The sequence below is a fragment of the Hemitrygon akajei genome, chromosome 3, assembly GCF_048418815.1.
Source record: "Hemitrygon akajei chromosome 3, sHemAka1.3, whole genome shotgun sequence".
Lineage (NCBI taxonomy): Eukaryota > Metazoa > Chordata > Chondrichthyes > Myliobatiformes > Dasyatidae > Hemitrygon > Hemitrygon akajei.
The window spans coordinates 15,245,713-15,271,877 of record NC_133126.1 but is presented as its reverse complement, the minus strand read 5'-3'; the positions used below and the strand labels follow the sequence as shown (position 1 = coordinate 15,271,877).

At 41.7% G+C, this 26,165-nt stretch overlaps 1 protein-coding gene across 1 annotated transcript in view; it reads right to left on the bottom strand.

The window, feature by feature from the left end:
- The window catches only part of LOC140724731 (tandem C2 domains nuclear protein), a 94,351-nt gene that overhangs the window by 9,374 nt on the left and 58,812 nt on the right, over window positions 1-26,165 (bottom strand). Inside the window, exons 10-12 of the mRNA XM_073039222.1 lie at window positions 25,150-25,341; window positions 17,956-18,070; window positions 15,410-15,618 (exon numbers count right to left, since the gene is read on the bottom strand). Of these exons, the coding sequence (XP_072895323.1) occupies window positions 15,410-15,618; window positions 17,956-18,070; window positions 25,150-25,341 (516 nt within the window). The remainder of the gene's footprint in view (window positions 1-15,409; window positions 15,619-17,955; window positions 18,071-25,149; window positions 25,342-26,165) is intronic.

The window sequence follows — 26,165 nt, the reverse complement described above, 5'->3', positions numbered from 1 at the left end:
AGGTCTGAGTGGAGAATAGAGGAAGACTTTATATTACCCCAAGTCACTAGAAAGAAAATTGGTGATTTAGAAAATCAATAAGCAGCATTAACAAGAGAACATATACTGTAGACAGGAGACATGTGCAGGCTCAGAATTCTTGCCACTTAACTAAACCTAAAGAAAAGAAATTCTGAAATCCTCTACACCGCATATCTCTACAGATGCTCCTTAAAATGATTTCTTTGATTAAACTTTTAGCTTTTAGGACCCTGGTCAGACTCCACTTGGAGTACTGTGCTCAATTCTGGTCGCCTCACTACAGGAAGGACGTGGAAACCATAGAAAGTGTGCAGAGGAGATTTACAAGAATGTTGCCGGGATTAGGGAGCATGCCTTATGAGAATAGGTTGAGTGAACTCAGTCTTTTCTCCTTAGAGCGACAGAAGATGAGAGGTGACCTGATAGAGGTGTACAAGATAATGAAAGGCATTGATCGTGTGGATAGTCAGAGGCTTTTCCCCAGGGCTGAAATGGCTAGCAGGAGAGGGCATAGTTCTAAGGTGCTTGGAAGTAGGTATGGAGGAGATGTCAGGGGTAAGTCTTTTTTACGCAGAGAGTGGTGAGTGTGTGGAATGGGCTGCCGGCTGCGGTGGTGGAGGCGGAAACGATAGGCCCTTTTAAGAGACTCCTTGACGGATACATGGAGCTTAGAAAAATAGAGGGCTATGGGTAAAGCCTAGGCAGTTCTAAGGTAGGGACATGTCCAGTACAGCTTTGTGGGCCAAAAGGCCTATATTGCGCTGTAGGTTTTCTATGTTTCTAAGCTACCGGCCAGAAGATTGGCAGCACCATCCATTACCCTTACACATGACAGCTTATTTTAGAATCAGAGTGGTACAATTGGTAGTAATCCAATAAGCAAAATTATGAAGCACCCTCAACAGATGACCAGATACCTGCTCAAATAAGTTAAGCAACTCTGGACTTCCCTAAACAAATACTGTTGAATCCATAATTCTAGTTCAAACACAGGAGTGTGGCGATGAACACAACTGCTTTGCAGTGCTAGTGATTACCGAACAGGAATCAATTCCAATGTTGTCTGTAAGGAGTTTGTATGTTCTCTCTGTGATCACCTGGGTTTCCTCAGGGTGCTCTGGTTTCCTCCAACATTCCAAAAAGATGTACGAGTTAGGGCTAGGAAGCTGGTCAGATGTTGTGTTGGCACCAGAAGCATATCAACATCTGCGGGCTGCCTACAGCATATTTCAAATGATAACATAAATCATGAAATTTACTGTATGTTTTGATGTACATGTGACAAATAAACCTATTTTTATAATTTTCTTCTTCCCAGGATTGAAATAGCTAATATGAGAGGGCATAATTTTATGGTGGTTGGAGGAGAGTTTAGGGGGATGTCAGAGGTTGGTTTATTTCTTCACACACACAGAGTGGTGGGTTCCTGGAACATGCTGCCAGGCATGGTAGTGGTAGAGGCTGATGCATTATAGAGACATTTAAAGGATTTCTAGATAGACACATGGATAACAGAAAAATGGAGGGCCTTGTAGGAGGGAAGCATTAGATTGATCTTGGAGTAAGTCAAAAGGTCACCACAACATTGTTAGCCAAGGGCCCGTACATACTGTGCTGTACTATTTAAAGTTCTATGAAAGTAAGATCCAGATAAAGGACAAGTGTCTAGTTTTCACAAGGAATTGACATGGACAGGCTGGTCTGAATGGCTGTTCACCTATGCCTTATGATAGTACGATAAACTTTAAAACATTCTGACAGATTTAACATTGTGATGCCCAAGACTGTTGTGGAGGCCAAGTCATATTTTAAGTGGCGGTCAACAGGGTCTTGATTAGTCACAGCATCAAAGGTTATGGGGAGAAGGTAGGAGAATGGAATTGAGAGTGTTTATAAATCAGCCATGATAGAATGGCAGATCAGACTGGATGGGCCAAATTGCCTAACTCTGCTCCTATGTTTATGGACTTACAAAGGTAGTAAAAACCCATCTGTATCTTTTCTTAAATTGCTGGCTTTGAAAGAATGTAAATGACATGTACAGTTCAACTGAACAATTCCTCTTCCTTGTGTTTTTTGGAAGATGGTTTATTCCTACATCTAGGAAATCAATTGATAGTTATTTCTTTTTGGAAGGCTGTCATTGGTATAACAACAATGATAATGCTGTGCATCACCTTAAAGCAACAATGGAAGAATACAAACTGGAACTTCATTAATGAAGATTCTTCATCTTCACATAGAGTTCAGCAACTGTTGGACATGGTAGCGCAACAACCATAATTTTACACCAACGTGATGGATCAGGTTCAGCTCCACATGTGAAATTATGTGAAAAAGACACTTTCTAAATGGTCTCCTCTTCCTTTATCCCTAATTGGCCAAATTAATTTGATTAAAATGAAGATTCTTCCTAAATGTTTATATCTTTTTCAGGCTTTACCTATTTTTATTCCTAAGACCTACTTTGATTCTTTAGATTCAATTTTAACATCTTATATTTGAAATAATAAACAAGCTCGTTTAAGTAAAGTTTACCTACAAAGAAATAAAGAGATGGGTGGATTAGCCTTACCCAATTTTAGGTTTTACTATTGGGCTGCCAATATAAGGAATATTACTTTTTGGTCCTATTATATTTATCGTAAAGATTGCCCATCATGGGTCTCCTTAGAAGTTAATTCTGTAAAAAATTCCTCTACTGTCTCTCTTCTTGGATCATACTCTTCTTTTTCAGCAAATAAAACAACAGATAAAATAACTGTTAAGCAAAGTTTAAGGATCTGGTCTCAATTTAGAAAAATTTTTGGTTTAGCAAATTTTTCATTATCATCTCCCATTCTCCTTAATTATTTTTTTATCCCTTCCATGACTGACAAAGTCTTTAAGGTTTGGGATGAACTAGGTATTAAGTGTTTTTGGAACCTGTTTATCTCAGGATCTCTTGCTTCATTTGACCAATTGTCAACTAAATTTGCACTGCCAAAAACACATTTTTACAGATACCTTCAAATTAGAGATTTCTTACGTTCCCAATTAATTACTTTTCCTATAGGTCCTGATAAAAATTTACTGGACGATCTTTTAAATTTAAAACCTTTTGTTAATGGTTCTATTACCAGTATCTATAACTTTCTGATTGATTCTAGACAAGACTTTTTAGATAAAATAAAAAAAGCTTGGGAGGATGACCTAAATTGTCGGATTTCTGATGAAAGATGGAATAAAATTCTTAAACGGGTTAATAAATCATCTTTCTGTGCCGTCATTCTCTTCTACAATTTAAAGTGGGTCATAGAGTTTACATTTCTAAACAGAAGCTGTCCAGTTTTTATCCAAATGTTTCTCCACTTTGTAATAAATGCAACTCTGCTGATGCCTCTTTAATTCATGTTTTGGTTTTGCCCTAAAATTGAAAAGTTTGGCAGGAAGTATTCCATACCTTCTCACAACTTTTTAGGGTCCAATTTGACCCAAATCCCCTTACTGCCTTGTTTGGTATTATTGCAAATGAAGATATAACTTTAAATACTTCTAACCTACTTTTTAGTTTTTACCTCTCTTTTAGCAAGGAGAGTAATCTTGCTTAAATGGAAGGAGTCTACCCCTCCTACACATCTTCAATGGCTACATGATATTATGTCTTATTTAAATTTAGAGAAGATCCGCTGCTCAGTCTTAAATTCAAAACAATCTTTTTATGATAGCTGGGGACCTTTCCTAAATTACTTTTCCAATTTATTAAGTTTAACAGTGCACAGACTTTTATGTATATTTCTATCTTCTCTTCTTAAGCGAATATGTTTTTTTTCCCTAATTATCCATTATCATCTATCAGCTTTTTTCTTTGGTAGTTGGTAGGGGGTTGACTTTTTTATATAAAAAAAATGTTCTATGATGTATGACCTATCTTTAAATTTTTGATTACAGAGTGGTATACCTTTATGTGATATACTATAACATTTTGATCAATTTTATTACAATATATGAATGTACACAATTTATGTTGAGATGTATCTATGTGTTGCACTCTGGAAATCTTGTTTTTCCTTCTGAATAAAAATATTGTAAAAAGAAAAAAAGCTCCACACCAGTTAATCCTGGAAAGCTGGAGGACATCACTTAGTCCACAGTGATCACCCAATCCACAGGAGATTCCAAGCCAAAGATCTTAGCCCAGAGGCCATGAAATGTCTTAGCTTACAAGTAAGAGGACAGAAATGAAAACTAGTTCTTTATGAGCAGTGATCACAAAGCATTGTGCCTACAATGGACTCAGAGTCAAGGAAGTCTGCCTCAACACTCAAATACAAATGTCACTACTAACTAAAGCTATCTTCAACAAGCTTCCTGCTGGGGTAGAGCTAATCTATATAATACATGACAAATTGTTCAGCTGATGTTACCTCCAGAACTAAGGTCATTCCAATTTCAGTTGCCAAGGTGTAATTCATAGACAATGCTTTGGTGCTTGTTTAGAGGCCAAGCTCCAAATCATCATCGAATCATTCACTAAAATGTGAAATAACTTTACACTTCTCTCCAAAACAGAAGTCCTCTATCAATCTGAATCGACTACACAGGTTGTTCCCCTGACAATACAGGTGACCTGGGAAATGTAGACCATTCCTTAAAATTTACCTACTTAATGACTAATTATTTTTACGTTTCTATTGTTACCTAGTTGACTAATGCCCCATCATCTCCGATGTAACTGTCCAGCATTATAGTCTTCAGACCCAGCTGACAACTCATGGCCTGTTCAAAGCTCAAAGTACATTTATTATCAAAATATATACAGTATTCTGCAAAAGTTTTAGGTACCCTAGATTTTTAAAAATATGGTTTCAGGTGGTATGGCCTTCAAGCTCTGATCAACATCATCGAGGCTTGTGGGGTTACCTGGAAAGATAGAAGCAAGCTAGACAGCCAAAGTCTGCAGAACTACGGTAAATTATCCAAGATGCTTGGAACAATCTACTAGCTGATTTTCTTATAAAATTGCATGACAGCGTACCCAAGAGAACTGATGCAGTTTTAAAAGCAAAGGCTGGTCACACAAAATATTGGTTTAATTTAGTCTTTTACTGTTTATGGCTCTTTCTAATAAATTGTTGATATTTAGAAACTTTTCATTATCTTGAAAGCATTTTCATGTTACAGATTTTTTTTCACATTACTTTTGCACAATACTGTATATGTTACCAAAGACCAACTTGAAATTCATTTAACAACACACACACAAAATGCTGGTGGAACACAGCAGGCCAGGCAGCATCTATAGGGAGAAGCACTGTCGACGTTTCGGGCCGAGACCCTTTGTCGTCAGGTCTCAGCCCAAAACGTTGACAGTGTTTCTCCCTACAGATGCTGCCTGACCTGCTGTGTTCCACCAGCATTTTGTGTGTGTTGTTCGAATTTCCAGCATCTGCAGATTTCCTCATGTTTGCTCTTGAAATTCATTTTCTAGATCATCACTCTCTCGTATGCTTCAGAGACATCAACATACACCCCAGAGCACCGGAGAGAGACCACTAACGTTACCACTGCAAAATCCTGCATATCTACTGGCAGCATAAGCAAACCAAAGTCAGTGTCCTCCTCCAGGCCAACGTTCCCAACACAGAGGATAGAGGCCTTATTTACATTTGCTCAACTCCACGTCACTGTAACTAAACTTACAAACAAATCTACTCCAAGTTCAGTCACAAAAAAAATTCATCAAGTGGACAGAGTGGAAGGATATTGTCAAATCCTCCTCAAGGAAATCGCTGGCACTTGACTACTCAAAATGGGGGAGCAGTATCAAAGTCTTACTGAGAACGCGAAAACTATTCAAGCACACAGCAGTACATCATCAAAGGAGATTCAGGTGTCATTAGGAATCGAGCTGCTTATTCTAAGAACCAAATTATCAGCAGTATCTTTCACAATTGGTTAATAGTTGAGAAAAGGCAACTTCTTCCCTACAGTATTCTGTATAGATATGACCCCCGTGTCATGTGTTTCTGGGGAAAATGAGGAAGGTGCAGGATAGATGTATTCCAAAACAAAGAAATAATCAAATGGCAAAATTGCACAACCATGGCTGACAAGGGAGGTCAAAGTTAACGTAATAGCAAAAGAGAGGACATATAATAACGCAAAAAATAGTGAGAAATCAGAGGATTGGGACACTTTTAAAAAACTGCAGCGAGCAACTAAAATAATGATTAGGTGGGAAAAGATGAAATATGAAAGCAAGCAAGCAAACAATAGTAAAGTGGATAGTAAAAGCTTTTAGTAAGTATTTAAAAAAATAAAAGAGAAATGAGAGTGTATATAGAACCGCTAGAAAATGAGAATGGAGAAATAATAATGGGGGACAAGGAGATGGCAGATGAACTAAATGAGTATTTTGCCTCAATCTTCACTATGGAAGACACTAGCAATGAGTCAGATTTTCAAGGGTGTGAAGGAAGAGAAGTGAGTGCAGTTACAATTACAAGGGAGAAGGTGCTCAAAAAGCTAAAAGGCCTAATGGTGCTAAGTCACCCAGACCAGATGAACTGCACCCTAAGGTTCTGAAAGAGGTAGCGGTAGAAATTATGGAGATCTTTCAAAAATCATTGGACTCTGACATTGTGCCAGAGGACTGGAAAATTGCAAATGTCACTCCACTCTTTAAGAAAGGAGGAAGGCAGCAGGAAGGAAATTATAGACCAGTTAGCCTGACCTCAGTAGTTGGGAAGATGTTGGAGTCAATTTTTAAGGATTAGGTTATGGAGTACTTGGTGACACAGGGCAAGATAGGGCAAAGTTAGAATAGCTTCCTTAAGGAAAAATCTTGCCTGACCTGTTGAAAATTCTTTGCGGAGATTACAATTAGGATAGATAAAGGGGATGCAATGGATGATGTATATTTGGATTTTCAGAATTTCAGAAGGCCTTTGACAAGGTGCCACACATGAGGCTGCTTACCAAGTTAACAGCCCTTGGTATTACAAGGAAAGTTATTGGCTGATAGGTAGGCGGCAGTGAGTGGGAGTAAAAGGATCCTTTTCTGGTTGGTTGCCAGTGACTAGTGGTGTTTCACTGGGGTCAGTGTTGTGATTGTTTTTTTTATGTTGTATATCAATTATTTAGATGATGGAATAAATGGCTTTGTTGCCATGTTTACAGATGATACAAAGATTAGTGGAGGGGCAGGTAGTGTTGAGAAACAGCTAGTCTACAGAAGGACAAATTAGGAGAATGGGCAAGAAAGTGGCAACTGAAATTCTATGTTGGAAAATGCATGGTCACGCATTTTGGTAGAAGAAATGAACATACAGGACTATTTTCTATAATAGGGAGAAAATCCAAAAATGTGAGATGCAAAGGCACTTGGGAGTCCTTGTGTAGAACACCCTAAAGGCTAACTTTCAGGTAGAATCAGGAGGAAGGCAAATGCAAATTTAGCATTCATTTCAAGAGGTCTAGAATACAAGAGCAAGGATATGATGCTGAGGCTTTATAAGGCACTGGTGAGGCCTCACTGAGTATTGTGAACAATCCTGGGCTTTTATAAGGTCATAAGATATAGGAGCAGAAGTAGGCCATTTGGCCCATCTCTGCCATTCAATCATGGGCTGATCTAATTCTTCTAGTCATCCCCACTCCCCTGCCTTCTCCACATACCCTTTGATACCTTTGCAAATCAAGAACCTATCTGTCTCTGCCTTAAATGCATCCAATGACTTGGCCTCCATAGCCGCTCATGCCATCAAATTCCACAGATTTACCACCCTCTGACTAAAGTAATTCCTCCGCATCTCTCTTCTAAATGAACATTCTTCAATCCTGAAGTCGTGCCCTCTTGTCCTGGACTCCTCTACCATGGGAAATAACTTTGCCATATCTATTCAGGCCTTTTAGCATTCGGAATGTTTCTACGAGATCCCCTCTCATTCTTCTGAACTCCAGGGAATACAGCCCAAGAGCTGTCAGATGTTCCTCATACAGTAACCCTTTCATTCCTGGAATCATTCTCATGAACCTTCTCTGAACCCTCTCCAATGTCAGTATCTCCTTTCTAAAATAAGGAGCCCAAAGCTGCACACAAAACTCCAAGTGTGGTCACATGAGTGCCTTATAGAGCTTCAACATCACATCCCTCATCTTATATTCTATACCTTTAGAAATGAATGCAACATTGCATTCGCCTTCTTCACCACCGACTCAACCTGGAGGTTAACTTTTAGGATATCCTGCATAAGGACTCCAAGTCTCTTTGCATTTCTGCATTTTGAATTCTCTCCCCATCTAAATTCTAGTTTGCCCATTTATTTCTTCCACCAAAGTACATGACCATACACTTTCCAACATTGTATTTCATTTGCCACTTCTTTGTCCATTCCCCTAAACTATCTAAGTCTCTCTGCAGGCTCTCCATTTCTTCAACATTACCCGCTCCTCCACCTATCTTTGTACCATCAGCAAATTTAGCCACAATTCCATTAATCCCATAATCCAAATCATTGAAATACATCATAAAAGCAGTGGTTCCAACACCGACCCTTGTGGAACTCAACTGGTAACCGGGAGCCAGCCAGAATAGGATCCTTTTATTCCCACTCTCTGTTTTCTACCCATCAGCCAATGCTCTACCTATTCTAGTAACTTCCCTGTAATTCCATGGGCTCTTATCTTGCAAAGCAGCATGTGTGGCACCTTGTCAAAGGTCCTCAGAAAATCCTGCATCTGCTTTGTCAACCCTGCTTATAATTTCCTCAAAAAAATTGCAGTAGCTTATTCAGGCAGTATTTTCCTTACAGGAAACCATGCTGGCTTTGGCCTATCTTGACATGTGCCTCCAGGTACTCCATAATCTCATCCCTAACAATCGATTCCAGCAATTTCCCAATCACTGATGACCACTAACAGGTCTATCATCTCCTTTCTGCTGCCTCCCACCCTTCTTAAATAGCAGAGTAACATTTGCAACTTTTCCAGCCATCTGGTACAATGCCAGAATCTATTGATTTTTGAAAGATCATAGTTAATGCCTCCACGATCTCTCCAGCTACTTCTTTCAGAACCTGAGGGTGCATTTCATTAGGTCCAGGAGATTTATCCACCCTCAGACCATCACGCTTCCTGAGCACCTTCTCAGTCCTAATTTTCACTACATATATTTCACTTCTCCGACACTCTTGAATGTCTGGTATACTGCTCATGTCTTCCACTGTGAAAACTGAAGCAATGTATGCATTCAGTTCCTCTGCCACCTCTGTCTCTCTCATTACAATATCTCCAGCGTCATTTTCTTTTGGTCCTATGACTACCTTCAGCTCTCTTTTACCCTTTATATACTTAAAAAAGCATCCTGGCTGCTGTTTGGAGGCCTGTATACAACTGCCATTAGGGTCCTTTTACCCTCGCCATTTCTTAACTCAACCCATAGAGACTCTACACCTTCTGATCCTATGTCATCCCTTTCTAATGATTTAATATTTCGTAAATACAGGGCCACACCACCCCTTCTGCCTACTAACCAATCCTTCCGATACACTGTATATCCTTGGACATTCAGCTCCCAAAGGCAGACATCCTTTAGCCATTTCAGAGATGGCCACAACATGATCACAAGTGATGGTGTGGGGGTGGAACTGGACTCTCTGATGGTGGTGTCTGAAAAGAGGATGCTGTCCAAGTTGCATGCCATCTTGGACAATGTCTCCCATCCACTCCATAATGTACTGGTTAGGCACAGGAGTACGTTCGACTCCACTGAGATGCAACACTGAGCGTCATAGGAAGTCATTCCTACCTGTGACCATCAAACTTTACAACTCCTCCCTCGGAGTGTCAGACACCCTGAGCCAATAGGCTGGTCCTGGACTAATTTCCACTTGGCATTATTTACTTATTATTATTTAATTATTTATGGTTTTATATTGCCATATTTCTACACTATTCTTGATTGGTGCGACTGTAACGAAACCCAATTTCCCTCGGGATCAATAAAGTATGTCTGTATGTCTGTCGGTCAAACATCATACTTGCCAATCAGTAGCTGAATTTCAAGATCGTCCATTTAATTTCTTACGCTGCATGCATTCAAATATAACACTTTCACTCCAGTATTTGTTGCTTTCTGTTTTAACTGCATAGGTAAGCCTAGCAATTTCTGAGGTAGGGACATGTTCAGCACAACTTTGTGGGCCAAAGGGCCTGTATTGTGCAGTAGGTTTTCTATGTTTGTATGCCTCTATTGCCTTGTAATTCATTCCACTGGCTGTGATTATGCATCATCTCCTGCCTGTCCTTTCTATCATCTCTGTTGCAAGCTATCTTTGATTTATTTCTGTTTTCCCCTTCCTCAGCCTATCACTCTGGTTTCCATCCCCCTGCCAAATTAGTTTAAACCCTCCCTAACAGCTCTATTAAACCTGCCTGCAAGGATATTGGACCCCTTTGGGTTCAGGTGTAACCGGTCTTTGTTGTTCTCCATCTATGAAAAGATGTGCTTTCATTGAAGAGGGTTCAAAGGAGGATCACGAAGATGATTCGGAGAATAAAAGGGTTATCCTATGAGGAACGTTTGATAGCTCTGGGTCTGTACTCACTAGAATTTAAAAGGATGGGGTGGAGGGGAGACCTCCTTTTAAATGTTGAAATGCCTTGACAGAACAGATGTGGAAAGGATGTTTCCCGTGGTGGGCGAGTCTAGAACAAGAGGGCACAGCTCAGGATAGAGGGGCATCTATTTAAAACAGAGATGTGGAGAAATTTCTTTAGCCAGGGGGTGGTGAATTTGTGGAAGTTATTACCACAGGCAGTTGTGGAGGCCAGGTCATTGGGTATATTCAAGGCAGAGCTTGATAGGTTCTTGATTGGATACGGCATCAAGGGCTACGGGGGAGAAGGCCACGCAGTGGGGCTGGAGAAGGAAAAATATGGATCAGCCATGATTGAATGGCAGAGCAGACTCAAATGGGATAAATGGCCTAATTCTGCTCCTATATCTTATGGTCTTACAGTTTAGGTAATGGAAAGTCACTGTTACAAATTCCAACCTAAAAATTCGTGAACAGAATAAAATTTGCTCTCACAAAATTTGTGAAGCAAATAAACCATAATTTATATTTTTCAAGGAAGAAGCGCTGTCGACGTTTCGGGCCGAGACGTCAACAGCGCTTCTCCCTATAGATGCTGCCTGGCCTGCTGTGTTCCACCAGCATTTTGTGTGTGTTGTTGTTTGAATTTCCAGCATCTGCAGATTTCCTCGTGTTTGCTAACTTTATCTTTTTCAGTTTGCATTTCTTGATGCACACACAGATGATATGCTTCCCATGACAAGTTGTTGTAATATGGGGCAATGTAATCTTCCATCATTCATGGGGCCATGAATGAATGCAAGTCAGGCCTCTCCTGCACCGGATTCAGACACTTCACCCCAAGATTTTTGTTCTTCTCTTCAGTGTTTGAAAACATTCTGCTTTTCACTATTGAAGGAGGATCTCAGCACTTTGCTTAATTAATGTCCAGGATCCCAACACTTAATGTCTAGAGGCAAGTCTTGTAAGGAAGGGAAGTTACCAAATGTCGGTCAGGACTCTCCACCCAACTACTCCTCCTGAGCCACCTCCCTCATGGATTCTGGCCATCGCACCTCCTTTATGTGGGAAGCTTCCCGAAGTCTGGAAAGACTGCTCAGCCATGGTTAGACTCAATTAGTTGTTAAAATTAAGGTAGGTGCCACCATTGTGAAATATAAATGACCACAACCACCCCCTTGTCTTGTCCCTCAGCCCACAACTGGCAAAAAGTGTTTCTCCTCCCCTATTTTAGCCTCTGGCTCACCGGAGTTCAGAAGTTCATAGAACATAGAACAGTACAGCGCAGTATTATTCTGTGTTCTATGAACTCCCAAAATTTGGTGGGTTAGAGGGTAAAGAAAGTTGTGTTGACCTTTTAGTGTACTCTAAGATCAGTCTCACTCTTCCCTCACACATAGGTCTGTCTCCATTTTACTTGCATCTACGTGTCTCTTAACTGTCTCTATCTGTCTCTAAAACCATTCCTGGCAGTGCATTCTATGCACCCACCAGTTCGTGCGGTACATTTCAAGAAAGGTTTAGCGGTATATTTCTCAATGTAATTTTCGGAGTTCTAAACTAAGCCTGTAATTCAAGCCCTTATAGATTTATTTGTACTGTAATCTAAGAGGCCTTGCACTACAAAGGCTTCTTTGGCTTCCGAGAGGAAACAGATCTTTTGAAACTACAGAATGAATGGCCAAACATGTGCGAGTGAAAGTGATATAGCTGATGTTGGCCCCTTATCTGTGTGTAAGGATTTTACTTAGAGTACAGTAATTGATAACCAAACCAATGGTGTTGCCTTACACATTTAATTGAAACCTTAATGAGTAGTATCTTTGTGGTAAAACTAAATGGCTAGAGGGAAAGTTATAGAAGTATGTCAATGATGACCTCATGAAGGGTGTAATTCTTGCATTGCACAATGCAAACAATCACCTGGCTTGTTGAAGCAAAACTCATCCCAGTTAAATCGTGCAATTTGCTTCCCCACCCCTCAAAGCTTATTTATGATTACTTAATCTGTCTCTAGCTGTAGCTACGTTGCTGAAATGGCTCAGAAATATCCAACTAAATTACAAACAATTAAATTACAAGTTATTACTTTCCCCTAGCCCTTGTCTGGTGAAGGGTTGATATGTCCATGAGCAGGAAAAAGTTAAGCAGATTTCAAAGGAGGTGGTTGAGGCTACGGGCGTATTTTCGTCTCAGCAGTCCATGCCAGCAGCAAGAATGTGACAAAAATTGATAACAGGTGGAAATAGGTTACACTGATCTACCGTAAGACAAAGGAGCAGAATTAAGCCATTCAGCTCATCGAGTGTGCTCCACCTTTCCTTCATGGCCCATTTATTATGCCCACAACCCCATTCTCCTGTTTTCCATAAAGCTAGTGCCCAAAGCCTGTACTCCTGGCAAATTGTGCTTTGGAAAACAGCTGTGATCTATGTATTTATTTTAACTCATGGGGCAGGATTGTAGGGTAGTAGTTAGCACAACACTTCATAGTACCAGTGATCCTGCGTTCAACACCTGCTGCTGCCTATAAGGCGTTTGTACATTCTCCCCATGTCTGTGTGGGTTTCCTCTAGGTGCTCACTCCACCGGTTGGTAGTTTAATTGGTCATTGTAAGTTATCCTGTGATTAGGCTAGGGTTAAATGGAAGGATTGCTGGGGGCAGGCTCAAAGGACCATAAAGGGCTACTCCATGCTGTATCTCAATAAATAAAAAATAAAGAAAGAAAGATTGATTTTGAAGGGCCAATGCTTGACAAGACTTGCTAGCACAATTTCATCATTGACTAGCTTTGTTAGATATAAATAGCCTTGCTCAGTAAAGTCATGGAATGGACGACATGTAGTGGGTTAAAACATCGCACCATGTAATACTGGTCTTCTATGAAAGGCTCTCCGCCCACCAGCTTCAAGTACAGTAAGTCCCCAGGTTATGATAGGAACTGCTCGTGGTCTGAACTGAAAGTATGTTTTAAATGAAAAAGGACAGTATGTGGAAAACGATTAAAGAAAGTGAGCAAGTGTGGGAAGAGTGGCTGTCAGTCTTAGAGACTCAGTGAGCAAACAAGTCTGCTCAAGAGTTTCCCAGCTCTGCTCAGCTTGACCCAGCCCTCGACCGAAACGGCTCAGGTGGTGGAATCTCCGCATCCACAGATCTCAGAAACATAGCAAGTACCCATTCCCACCAGGCATATACAAGCAGCATAGAATGTGATTGAAATTCCAACAGTCAGTGCAGAGATACTGGGGCGTCACCCGTGCTTTGAGACAACAGCCAGAACAAAGACACGTTTATCTCCCAGATCAAAAGCAACACTGTTTACTTTTAGAATGGTGCCAAGGTTATTGAAATATGCTGAAGGTCCCCAGGATCTTGATTTATAAATCCTATTTCAAAGTAATCCAATTACTCAATCAATCAACAATTTTCAACAAGTGCAACAGACCAGGAAAGGATTCAATGGGGGAATTTTGGACCATGTCTAACAATGCAACAACTACTATTTATACATTGCATTATTTTTCTAACTCTGCCCACTCTTCCTCACATCAATCCCCTTCCTTTTGTATTATACACCTTAGAGTAGGTTGCCATGTGCCTTACAAATGTAAACTTCTCTCTTTGGCAACTTCCAGCGGTATTATTCCATTCCCATAAAGCCTCCAGAAATAAACCCACTAACCTGGAAAGAGGAAACACTGGAAATCTGAAGTAAAAACATCTCTCTGCAACCCCTCAACCCCACCCCCCAAAACAATTAAGTAAATTCAGCATTTTCTGTTTATTTTTCCTAACGTGGGAAATCCAAGCGTGAGTGGATTCGATGCCCCAGTTAATGTCCAGATTAACTGTTTGTTCCTGCTTTTATCTCAAAAAACTGGAGAGGCCTCACGGAGTATTGTGAGCAATTTTGGGTCCCTTACCCTACGAGGGATGTGCTGACTTTAGAGAGGGTTCAAAGCAGGTTCATGAAAATGATTCCACGATTGAAAAGACTATCATATGAAGGGCATTTGATGGTTTTGGACCTGTACTCGCTGGAATACAGAAGAATGAAGGGTGACCTTATTGAAACCTACTGAATGACGAAAGGCCTCAATAGAGTGGATGTGGAGAGGATGTGTCCTATGGTGCAGGAGTTTAAGACCAGAGGACACAGCCTTAGAATAGAGGGGCATCCATTTAGAATGGAGAGGAGGACAAATTTCCTTAGCCAGAGAGTGGTGAATCTGTGGAATTCGTTGCCACAGATAGCTGTGAAAGCCAAGTCATTGGGTATATTTAAGGCAGAGGTTGATAGATTCTTGAGTGGTTAGAGCATGAAGGGGTACGGGAAGAAGGTAGGAGATTGGGGCTGAGAGGGATAATGGATCAGCCATGATGAAATGGCAGAGCAAGCTCAATGGGCCAAATGGCCTAATTCTGCTCCTAGATCTTACAATCTTATGGTGATAATCCAGAATCTCGGCACTGAATGTTGGAATTTCATTCACATTCTGTGCTGCTCGTGTATGCCCGGTGGGAACAGCTACTACCTATGTTTCTGAGATCTGTGGGTGTGGATGTGAAGCAGCACCATCTGAGCTGCTTCTGTCGAGGGCTGTGCAGTCTTGCTCACTCACTAGCACTGAATGGCAGCCTCTCTTTCCACACTTGCTCACTATGATCCTATCCCACACACTGTTCTTCATTTAACACAGAGCTTTCTTTCTGAAAGCAAGTTTAACAGCATGTCTTGAAAGAGTCATACTTGAGCTTCTTTGCCATCAGTAGATACTCCCGGCCTGTGGAATGAGTAGGACGTACCTGGCCCAAGTGCTGCTTTCTTCTGACCGAACTCTTGCTGTAGAGTTTCAGGGTAAAACTAACTCTCTGGAACTGGAGCTCATTTTGAGTAACAGGGAAGAGAAATGTTTCTCCCCACTTCACTTGGCCGTTCACAGCTTTCACAGGGCGAGTCTTCTTTGAGTCAAACAGCCCATTCTTTGTCTCCATCATTATTTTCACATAGAAAGCTGGATAGAGAAAGCACACACTATTACAACTGTCTGGTGTAGTGCCACATCCTCTCACAATATGTGAAAACCACAGTGAACTGTCAGGACAGCAGGAAAGGTCATTGGCTGCAGTCCATAATCACAGCAGGACTTGTATCTGTCCAGCACAAAGAGGCGGGCAGGAAAACCCACTGCTGACACAACCCACCCTGCAAATTGCCTTTTCCAAAAGCTCCCTTCTAGAAAGTGCTATAGGGCTAACAAAAAACAAAAAACTTCACATCATCTTAGAAGTTTCTTCCCCCGAGGTAGTTAATCTGATAAACCGTTCTAATTAGATGAACACCGCCCCCTCTATTACTTCAGTCAATGCACTGTAAACACTTTAAACCACTTTTTATAATGTTGTTTACATTGCAAATCTAAGCCGGTATTTATGCATATTTTATTCCATTTCTGTACTTGTATATCATTCTTTATAATTGCTGAATATTGTTGTGTTATTTGCATATCGTGCCAACACATCACAACAAATTTCTATTACATGTAAATGTGTATGGCAAATGAGGATCCTTGATCCTATAGAAAAGTAGTAGGTAAAGTTTGTGTCTTTATGGCTCAGAGGAGCACAGAATTATCGAACGCCACTGGTTCTTCTCCCCACAGATATCCTCCCATTAAAAAAAACACATAAAATGTTGATTTGCATTTCTGGTGAACCCTAAAAAATTACATCCAGGCTTTGAGTAGGGTATAAACATGTCCTAGGTAAGCTACTTAAATCCATTTCATCTTGCTTAAATCTGCTGAAGCTCAGTTCAAAATCAGCTGCTGGTTAAATTACAGACATATTCCTAGGAGTTTCATCAGAGATGCTAGATAATATTAGAATTCATTCCCTAGAACGTAGAAGATAAAGGGAAGATTGGATAGAGATAAGATTCGATAGAGATATACAAAATTATAAGGGGTATAGATAGGGTATTTGCAAGCAGGTTTTTTCCCCACTGACCACAGTATGTAGGACTACAACTAGAGGTCATAGGTTAAGGGTGAAAGGTGAAATGTTTAAGCGGAACATGAGAGGAAACTTCTTCACTCAGAAGGTGTTGAGTGTGTGGAACAAGCTGCCAGTGCAAGTGGTGGATACGAATTCAATTTCAATGTTTAAGAGAAGTTTGGATAGGTACACGAACGGGAGGGCTATGGTCCCAGAGCAGGTGTTGCCTGGACTACGGAGCATGCCTTATGAGAATAGGTTGAGTGAAATCGGCCTTTTCTCCTTCGAGCAAAGGAGGATGAGAGGTGACCTGATAGAGGTGTACAAGATGATGAGAGGCATTGATCGTGTGGATAGTCAGAGGCTTTTCCCCAGGGCTGAAATGGCTAGCATGAGAGTGCATAGTTTTAAGGTGCTTGGAAGTAGGTACAGAGGAGATGTCAGGGGTAAGTTTTTTTATGCAGAGGGTGGTGAGTGCGTGGAATGGGCTGCCGGCAGTGGTGGTGGAGGTGGATACAGTAGGGTCTTTTAAGAGACTCCTGGATAGGTACATGGAGCTTAGAAAAATAGAGGGCTATAGGTAAAGCCTGGGTAGTTCTGAGGTAAGGACATGTTCGGCACAGCTTTGTGGGCCGAAGGGCCTGTATTTGCTGTAGGTTTTCTATGTCTCTGGATCGATGAGAGTAGGCAGTTTAAATGGTCTGGCATGGACCAGATGGGCTGAAGGGCCTGTTACTGTGATGTAGTTATGACTCTGTGTTTCCTTTGCCCATGATTTTGCTGACTAGTACAGCAGACACAAAGGGCTGAATGTATTCCTCCTTCTTCTACTTCTTGCTTGATTTACAGTAAGTTGCCTTTAGAACAAACTCTCTCCAACGAGAAGCACTTGAATTGCCAAGGCATAGGAGGCCACATATCAAGAGTCAGTAAATAGTGATGACAAGCATGGATGGATGGGTAGAAAGCCTGTTCCTATGCTGTTTCACTGTATGACCCCAATAGGATTTTTTTCCTGTGGAATACACATTCCCCAAATGCACTGGAATTTGTCTCCTAATCCTTGCTGCTCCATCACTCACTGATCCTTGACACTCACTCACCTGTTATCCCTTCAACCCACTGCCTCAGGGTAACATCATACCTCAGGTCTTCACTGTCGTAGTGAATGGATCCTTCCCTGTGGCCTGTCGTATTGCTTCCTCTCCCCAATAATGGCCATGCCAAAAATTCTCCAACACCTATCCCCACATCCCCATTACAACCCGCCACCTACACACTCATCTATTTTAAGGTTTTCCGCAACATCTTAAAACTTTCATTAATAATTTCAAGATTTCTGGAAAAACACCTACTTAGTGTCAAAGGAAGTGAGGAACTTGGCAGATTCTGGACTTCCAGGACTTGTAGCTGGACCCGATTGCTGACAGCTTGGAAGCAGGTTCCCACGCGGAGAAGAGCGTGGCAGGGCTGGGTGGAAATACACAGGAAAGAAACTATTTATACATCAGCAAGCAATCGTTAGTAACAAGGAAAGCCATGAAAAGTAAAGTTACAAATCACAGAAGATTCTGCATATACTGGAAATCTGGAGTAACACACACACATAAGATTTCAGGAACTGCGCAGGCCAGGCAGTATCTATGGAGAGTAATAAATTGTCAATGCCTGAAATGTCATCTGTTCATTTCCCTCCAGAGATGCAGCCTGACCCGTTCCTCCAGCATTTTGTGCGTGTTACTTTTTTAAAAAAGCCACAAGCTGGCTCCCATCCTCCATTGAACAACATTTTAGGCAATCTCCATAATAAAAATGGGCTTGCATTCATGTCTGTTCCATGGATTTAAGTGGCTGAAGGATCTGCAGACTCTGGTAGATGTGACAAGAGCTGTTTGATGGGCTGAGTCCAATCACAAACAAGAGAAAATCTGCAGATGCTGGAAAGCCAAACAACACACACAAAATGCTGGAGGAACTCAGCAAGCCAGGCAGCATCTACAGAAAAGAATATAGTCGATATTTCGGGCTGAGATCCTTCACCAGGACTATAGGAAAAAGGATGAGGAATCAGTTAGAGGGTGGGGGGGGGGGGGGTGAGGGGAGGAGGAAACACAAGGTGGTTGGTGAAAACAGGAGGGGTGATGTAAAGAGCTGGGAAATTGATTGGTGAAAGAGATACAGGGCCAGAGAAGGGGAATCTCAGGTTTGAAGAACAACACCTTACATTCCATCTGGGTAGCCTCTAACCTGATGGCATGAACATCAATTTCTCAAACTTCCAGTAAAGCCTCCTCCCCCTCACCATTCCTCATTCCCTTTTCCCTCTCTCACCCCATCTCCATACCTGCCCATCACCTCCCTCTGGTGCTCCTCCCCCTTTTCTTTCATCCATGGACTTCTGTCCTCTCCTATCAGATTCCCCCTTCTCCAGTCCTGTATCTCTTTCACCAATCAACTTCCCAGCTCTTTACTTCACCCCTCCACCCCCCCCCCCCCCCCGGTTTCACCTATCACCTGTGTTTCTTCCTCCCCTCCCCCCCCCCACCCTCTAACTGACTCATCTTTTTTTCTCCAGTCCCGATGAAGGGTCTCGGCCTGAAACGTCGACTATACTCTTTTCCATAGATGCTGCCTGGCCTGCTGAGTTTCTCCAGCATCTTGCATGTGTTGATGGTCTTAGAGGCCCGTTTCAGAGTTTGTACTCTCTATCCACAATTTGTACAGGAAGTGGGTTTAACAGGCCTCCTCTGAGAAAGATTCAATATGAATTCAGAGAAGTCAACCAACACTCAAAAGGATCTGGAGGAACTCGGCAAATTGGGCACCATCTATGGAGGGAGATGACTCCAATATGTTTTGCTCCAGACTTCCAGCATCTGCAATCTTGTACATTTCAATAAATTGAATACAACAGTGATTTGTGTAACATTTTACAGTGCCTGCAACCTGATATCAGTTCCTCCCGCAGCCTATAAGGAGTTTGTACAGTCTCGCAGTGACCGCACGGGTTTCCTCCTGGTGTTCTGGTTTCCTCCCACATCCAAAATGTGGGAGGAAATCTGGTTGGCAGATTAAATGGTTACATGGATGTAACTGGGTGACAAGAGCTCGTTGGGCTGGGAGTTCGCTGTATCTCTAAACAAAAAACATTCTCAGCTGCCACAATTCAGCCATTCACAAAACTCTTCACTGGATGATGATCTTGATTAGCTGTTCAATTATTTTACAAATTATATTCCTTGGAGCCAGATTATTTTGGATTACGATCAGTAAATTAACTGCAGAGGGAAATCACTAAACCTGAATTGTTACTGTAAACTGCTGCTCAAGTGCTTCAGTCTGAAAAGATCTTTTAAATCAAGAGTGGTTTCTGTTCCCAGCTCTCCTTGGCCAACTGGCTTTGCAGGTTTTCAGATCAATTACTGTAACACAAACCATTAATGCAATTCACTTCCTCCAATGCTCGGAACATCACTGTTGAATTAACATGGAAGTTACATAAATAAATTCACACTAGGTGTTTTAGACATGGCTTGGTAGGTTGCAATTTGTTTCTCATTCAGTGTTCTGAACTCAGGCCTCCAGACGATTGAACAGAGTTACTTAAGTTGAATGTTACAATGTCATGTTTATGATTTACTGCCACGCACACTGCCATTCAGTTACACCACTGAGTGCAAAGTGATGCATTTGGAAATGTGGACAGTGATGACTGGGCCCTAGAGATCGTTGCAGAACAGAGAAGCTGGTGCATAAGTACACAGTTCCCCAAGAGTGGCAACACAGTTAGACAGGGTGGTGGAGGAGGAACATAACCTATATTCTGCCTGTGCACCCGCCAACCTGGTCACGTGAATATCGATTTCTCCTTCAGTGAACAAAATTTCCACCCTCCTCCCTTCCCCTATTCCCCACTCTGACCGTCTCACCTACCTATTGCTTCCCCCAGGTCCCCTCCTCCTTCCCTTTCTCCTATTGTCCACTCTCCCCTCCTATCAGATTCTTTCTTCACCAGCCCTTGATCTTTTCCACTCACCTGACTTCATCTATCACCTTCCAGCTAGCCTCTTCCCCTCCCCACCTTCCTTCTCAGTACTGAAGAAGGGGCTTGCCCCAAACTGCTGACTGCTTATTCATTTCCATAAAAGCTGCCTGACCTGCTGAGTTCCTCCAGTATTTTGGGTGTGTTGCATATGGCAAGTTTGCCTTCATCAATTCATTTATTTACTTACAGCAGTGGTTCCCAGCCTGAGGTCCACAGACCTCTTGCTTAATGCTATCAGTCCATGCCATAAAAAAGGTTGGGAACCCCTGATTTAGTGATACAGTGGGAACAGGCACTTCCAGCCTACTGCTCAGCAACCCACTAATTTAACCCTAGCCTAATCACAGGACCATTTACTTTAACCAATTAACCTACTGTGAGAGGAAACCATAGCACCTGGAGAAAACCTATGTGGTAGCAGAGATAATGTACAAACTCGTACAGAGAACACCAAAATTGAACTCTGGCTGATGCACTAAACGCTACACTACCATTGCATCCCTCGGGACACCAAGTATAGATTCTTAAAACCTCTGTACACCCAATTAGTTTTACTAATATGCTGAAGTTCCATGAAGAGGCAAGTAAAATTTATGAAGGAGCACTTGGGAGAACGTCAATATGGATTTGGTGGCCACAGTTAATCTTAGCCACCAATCTTACTGGGTGTGAACAATTCTCGCAGAAGTAACCCGGCTGTAACCTGGGGAAAACCTGTACAAGAGGTGGGACACAAGAGATCCTGCACAATTCCACGGTGACAAACACAAACACTGATGAGACTCAGCAGGTCAGAAAGCATCTGATGAAGATCAAGACCCTTCATTTGAAACATTGACTATTGATTCCTCTTCATAGATTCTGTCTGACCTTCTGAGTTCGTCCAGCATTTTGTGCAAGAAATGGAACATCATATCAGAGCTGTACAAAATAGCACCGAGAATATTATATGCAGCTCAGGTCTGTATACTATGGGAAGGATGTGATTATGTTAGAGGGCACAGAAAAGATTCAGAAGGAAGCTGCCAGGACTGGATGGTCTGAGTTACAAGTAGAGACTGGATAGGCTTCGATTGTTTTTTTCCTTGGAGTAACAGACACCAAGGGTAACTTATAATGGAAACAATAATAAAGAATGTGATAGAAAAGTAGCTGCTAAGAACAGGCATATTAGCAGAAAGCCAGCATGGGTTCGGAAAGAGGAAATTGTGTTTTACTATGCCTAAGTTCCATGAAGAGGCAAGTAAAATTTATGATAACAATAGAGCAGTTGATATCATTTACTTAAGACTTTCAGAAAACTTTTGTATCCCACAAGGGGTTAATAGTCAAATTATAGGAAGTAGGGATTCGGGATAAGATGTGCAAATGGTGCAGAATTGGCTTAAAAACAGAAAATGACGAGTTATGGTGAGAGGATCATTTTCCCATCTAGATGATGTTAAAAGTGGGGTTCCACAGGGATCAGTTCTGGGGCCACTGCTGTTTTTAATTTACGTTAATGATTTGGATAAACATATAACAAATAAGATAGTAAAGTTTGCCAATGACACAAAATTAGGGGGGGGGGGTTGATAACATTCTGGCAACAGTATCAATACAGTTAGATCTAAACAAAATCCAGATGTAGAACAGGAATTTGGCAAGCTTTTCTGAACTGAATGGCCTGTTCTTGTCAAAAACTTTCTAATGTTCTGAAGGAGACTTGAAAAAATCATACAGAGCATAAATAGTGTGGACGGTCACAGTATTTCACCCAGAATAAAGAAGTCTTAAACTACATGGTTGAAGCTGAGAGAAGAACAATTGAAAGGGGTAGCATCTCCACACACAGGTAGGTGGGTATAAGCAATGAGCAACACACAAAATGCTGGAGGAACTCAGCAGCTCAGGTAGCATCTATGGGAAATGACTAAACAGTCGATATTTTGAGCCAAGACCCTTCACCAAGTTGTGATGAAGTGTTTCAGCCCAAAATATCGACTGTTGCTGCTGCTGCCTGACTTGCTGAGTTCCTCCAGCATGTTGTGCCTTTTGCTTTGGATTTCCTGTATCTGCAGAATCTCTTGTGTTTTTGTTACATAATGAGCTGCCAGAAAAAGTGATACACAGGTCCAATTACAACACTAACAAAAATATTTGCATGGTTACATGGACGGGAAAGGTTTAGGGCATGAGTTCCCATACTGGGGTCCACGAATCCCTCGGTTAATGGTAGGAGTCCATGGCATAAAAAAGGCTGGTTTAGAGGCATACAGACCAAACACAGGCAAATGTGACCAGCAGACAGCTTGGTTGGCATAGCCCATTTGAGCCAAAGAGCCTTGTTTCAATGCTGTATTACTAGAACCAGGAGATGGGATTGAAGCCCTGCCTTCCCTTCTGTAGATCCATCACGGGTAAAGCCCTCACCACCATTGAACAGATCTACATGGGGTGTTGTCACAGGAAAGCAGCATCCATCATCAGGGTCCCCCACCACGCAGGACTTGCTCTCTTCTCACTGCTGTCATCAGGAAGAAGGTAGAGGAGCTTCAGGACTCGTGTCACAAGGTTCAGGAACAGTTATTATCCCTCAGACATCAGGCTTTTAAACCAAAGGGGATAACTTCACTCAATTTCATTTGCACCGTCACTGAAACGTTCCCACATGTTATGGACTCTCTTTCAAGGACTCTTCATCTGATGTTCTCGATATTTATTGCCTATTTATTTATTGTTATCACTATTTCTTTCTTTTATTATTTGCACGTTTTGCTGTCTCGTGCCTTCTGGTTTGAATGCCCAGCTGGTGCTGTCTTTCATTGATTCTTTTATGGTTATTATTTTATTATGGATTTATTGAGTATGCCCACAAGAAAATGAATCTCATGCTGTATATGATGACATATATGTACCTTGATAATAAATTTACTTTGAACTTTGAAATTACATAAGGCACTCAACTGACCAGCAGGGGAGTTCAGCCCCATGCACTTACCAGAATTATCAGATTGCAGTGTATGGGATCTTGCTTTGCACTGATTCATTGTCACCTACCCTGTTCTATAACAGCGACTATACCTCAAAACTAGTTCATTGCCTGTAAAGCACTGAGGGGATCGGAGCTTGTCCGAAGTACCGTACAAATGGAAGGCTCTTATCATTTTTGTTCACTCCCTATTTTTTCATTCTCTTTCTTGACTTATATTGTCTCTGGCTTAATTTTGACCAGCATTCTCATGATTTCAGCAAGGAAGTTAAGATGCTCAAGTGTGAGAACAGGCCTGGTGCTCTCAAGAGTTAGAGGGGACATTACATAATTTATCCCCAAAGTGGATAATCTAAAAGGACAATCTAAAAAGGGGTATCTGGATCTAGGGTCAATAATTTCAAAATAAGGAGTTGCCCATTTAACACCAGATGGCAGTATCTTTATCCCAGGGTTGAAATGTCTAATACCAGATAGCATGCATTTAAGGTGAGAGGGGGTAATTACAAAGGAGATGTGAGGAGTATTTTAAAACACAATGGAGTGTGGGTGCCTAGAATGAGCTGCTTGGAGTGATGGTAGGGTCAATAAATTAGAAACTTTTAAAAGATGTTTAGATAGACACATGAATATGGATGGATATTATGTAAGCAGAAGGGAGTAGTTTAGTTGGCCATTTGATTACCAATTGATTTGGCATTCATTGTGGGCTAAAGGGCCCATTTCTGTGCTGTAATGTTCTATATTCTATGTTCTATGAGGAGGAATTTCTTGCCTCAGAGTCAACAAATCTTTGGAATTCTCTCCCTGTGAAGGCAGTCATTGAATTTGCCTGTGGTGGAGATTAACAGATATTTGAACTACAAGGGAAGAGGGACAAAGTGATGCTGAGAGCAAGATCGGATCAGCCATGATCTTAATGAATGGCAGAACATGCTTCAGGGGCAGATGGCCAGTGTCACTGTGGTGCTAATGTTGTAAAGTCTCTATAATGTATAATGTGGATTACAGGAACATAACCAGCAGGTTAAACTATTCAAATAAAGGGGGGGATAAAGGAGTAGCAAGTAAAAAATATTTTGAAACAACAGAGTTATCCAAAGTAGGATAATGTACTACAGAGGATTGATGGCTGCAAAATGCCCTGTCACAAGATAAACTATTGTTTTCTCAGCTTGCACGGGGCCTCATTGTGATAGTGCAGAAGGCTCAAGACCGATAGGTCAGAGTGAGAGTGAGATGGGGGTTTAATACAGCAGGCATCAGAAGATCAGGCGGACTGGAAAAAAGTTCTGCTTTTCACCCATCACCCCTAAAAACCAGCTGGACTCAACTTGCTTTTCTTTCTCAGTTCTGAAGCAGAGTCCTAGACCCAAAATGTTAAATGTTTCTCCTTCCATAGTCATTGATTGCTCTGCTGAATGTTTCCAGCATTTACTCTTTTTAATGCCAGTGTGGACCACACATCATGGTGGAACCCAGTCCTGTTCAAGCAACGGATCGTCAACGGATTGAAAGCTGATGTAAACTCACCGGGACCTTTGACAGTGGATTAATATTCAGCCAAAGGTCTGACTCCACACTGCTCAGTTCTCTGAGTGATATCGCACATTCACCAATGACCCTCTTCCGAGGCTGCTGGGTAACGACTTTGATTACCAGGCCGTGTGTTTGAAGAAGGGGCAGTTTGATGTTAAACACAAACGTTTCCATGAACACCAAAGTCTGGAAAAGCAAAGGGAAAACAGTGAGTTAATCTCTATCCAATGCAGGTCTTTTGATCTTTGGAGGGGAATAAACTGTTGACATTACAGGCCAAGTCCAGGTATCAGGACTGGAAAGGAAGGAAGTAGAAGCCAGAATATTCCCCTCACAATCCAACTGCTATGTCCCCATCTCTTCATTTTCCTGCTGTAATAATCTTCTTCCTCTATTCCCGCAGCTCTTTTCTTCCACTGTTTGCTTTTGCCTGGTCTCTTCCCCCAACTTCTCGAAGCAGTCTTTCATAATAAATGCAGGAATGGGCTCAGCAGCCTCTGTGACAGTACTGTGGCTCTTTTCTTTGCAGTCCCCATTATGCCAAGGAGAGAGTAGGTTCTGCACAGTGAGCAGCCAGCAGAACCTCGACACCCCACCTCCATAGGCTCGCACCATGCCCTCCAGCCATCTCCAGCTGCTAGTGTTAGGCTTTCTTATGCTCGGACACCTCCTTAATCCGGTCTTCCCAAGGAACTGTCAGTTCTACCATGGCACCCGCTTTAATGTTTCTGATCGAATGACCAGGTCAGGTTTCAGGGATGAAGACGGAGAACTTTAATTGCTTTGACATTCAGTTGCCAGTCGCAATGAAGTACCAAAATGCTATACTGGGCACACCTTCTGTGGAAATCCACGAGTTTTTGTTTTAAATCATAAATTTCACTCCTCCTGCCCTTGTTTCTATCCACATATGTGAATGGCAGGACTCCCAATGTGCATGACCTTGACATGAAGTGTCACATACACTTACTTTTATGAAATAAAATTGGCTCTTTTTGCTGCCGCAAAAC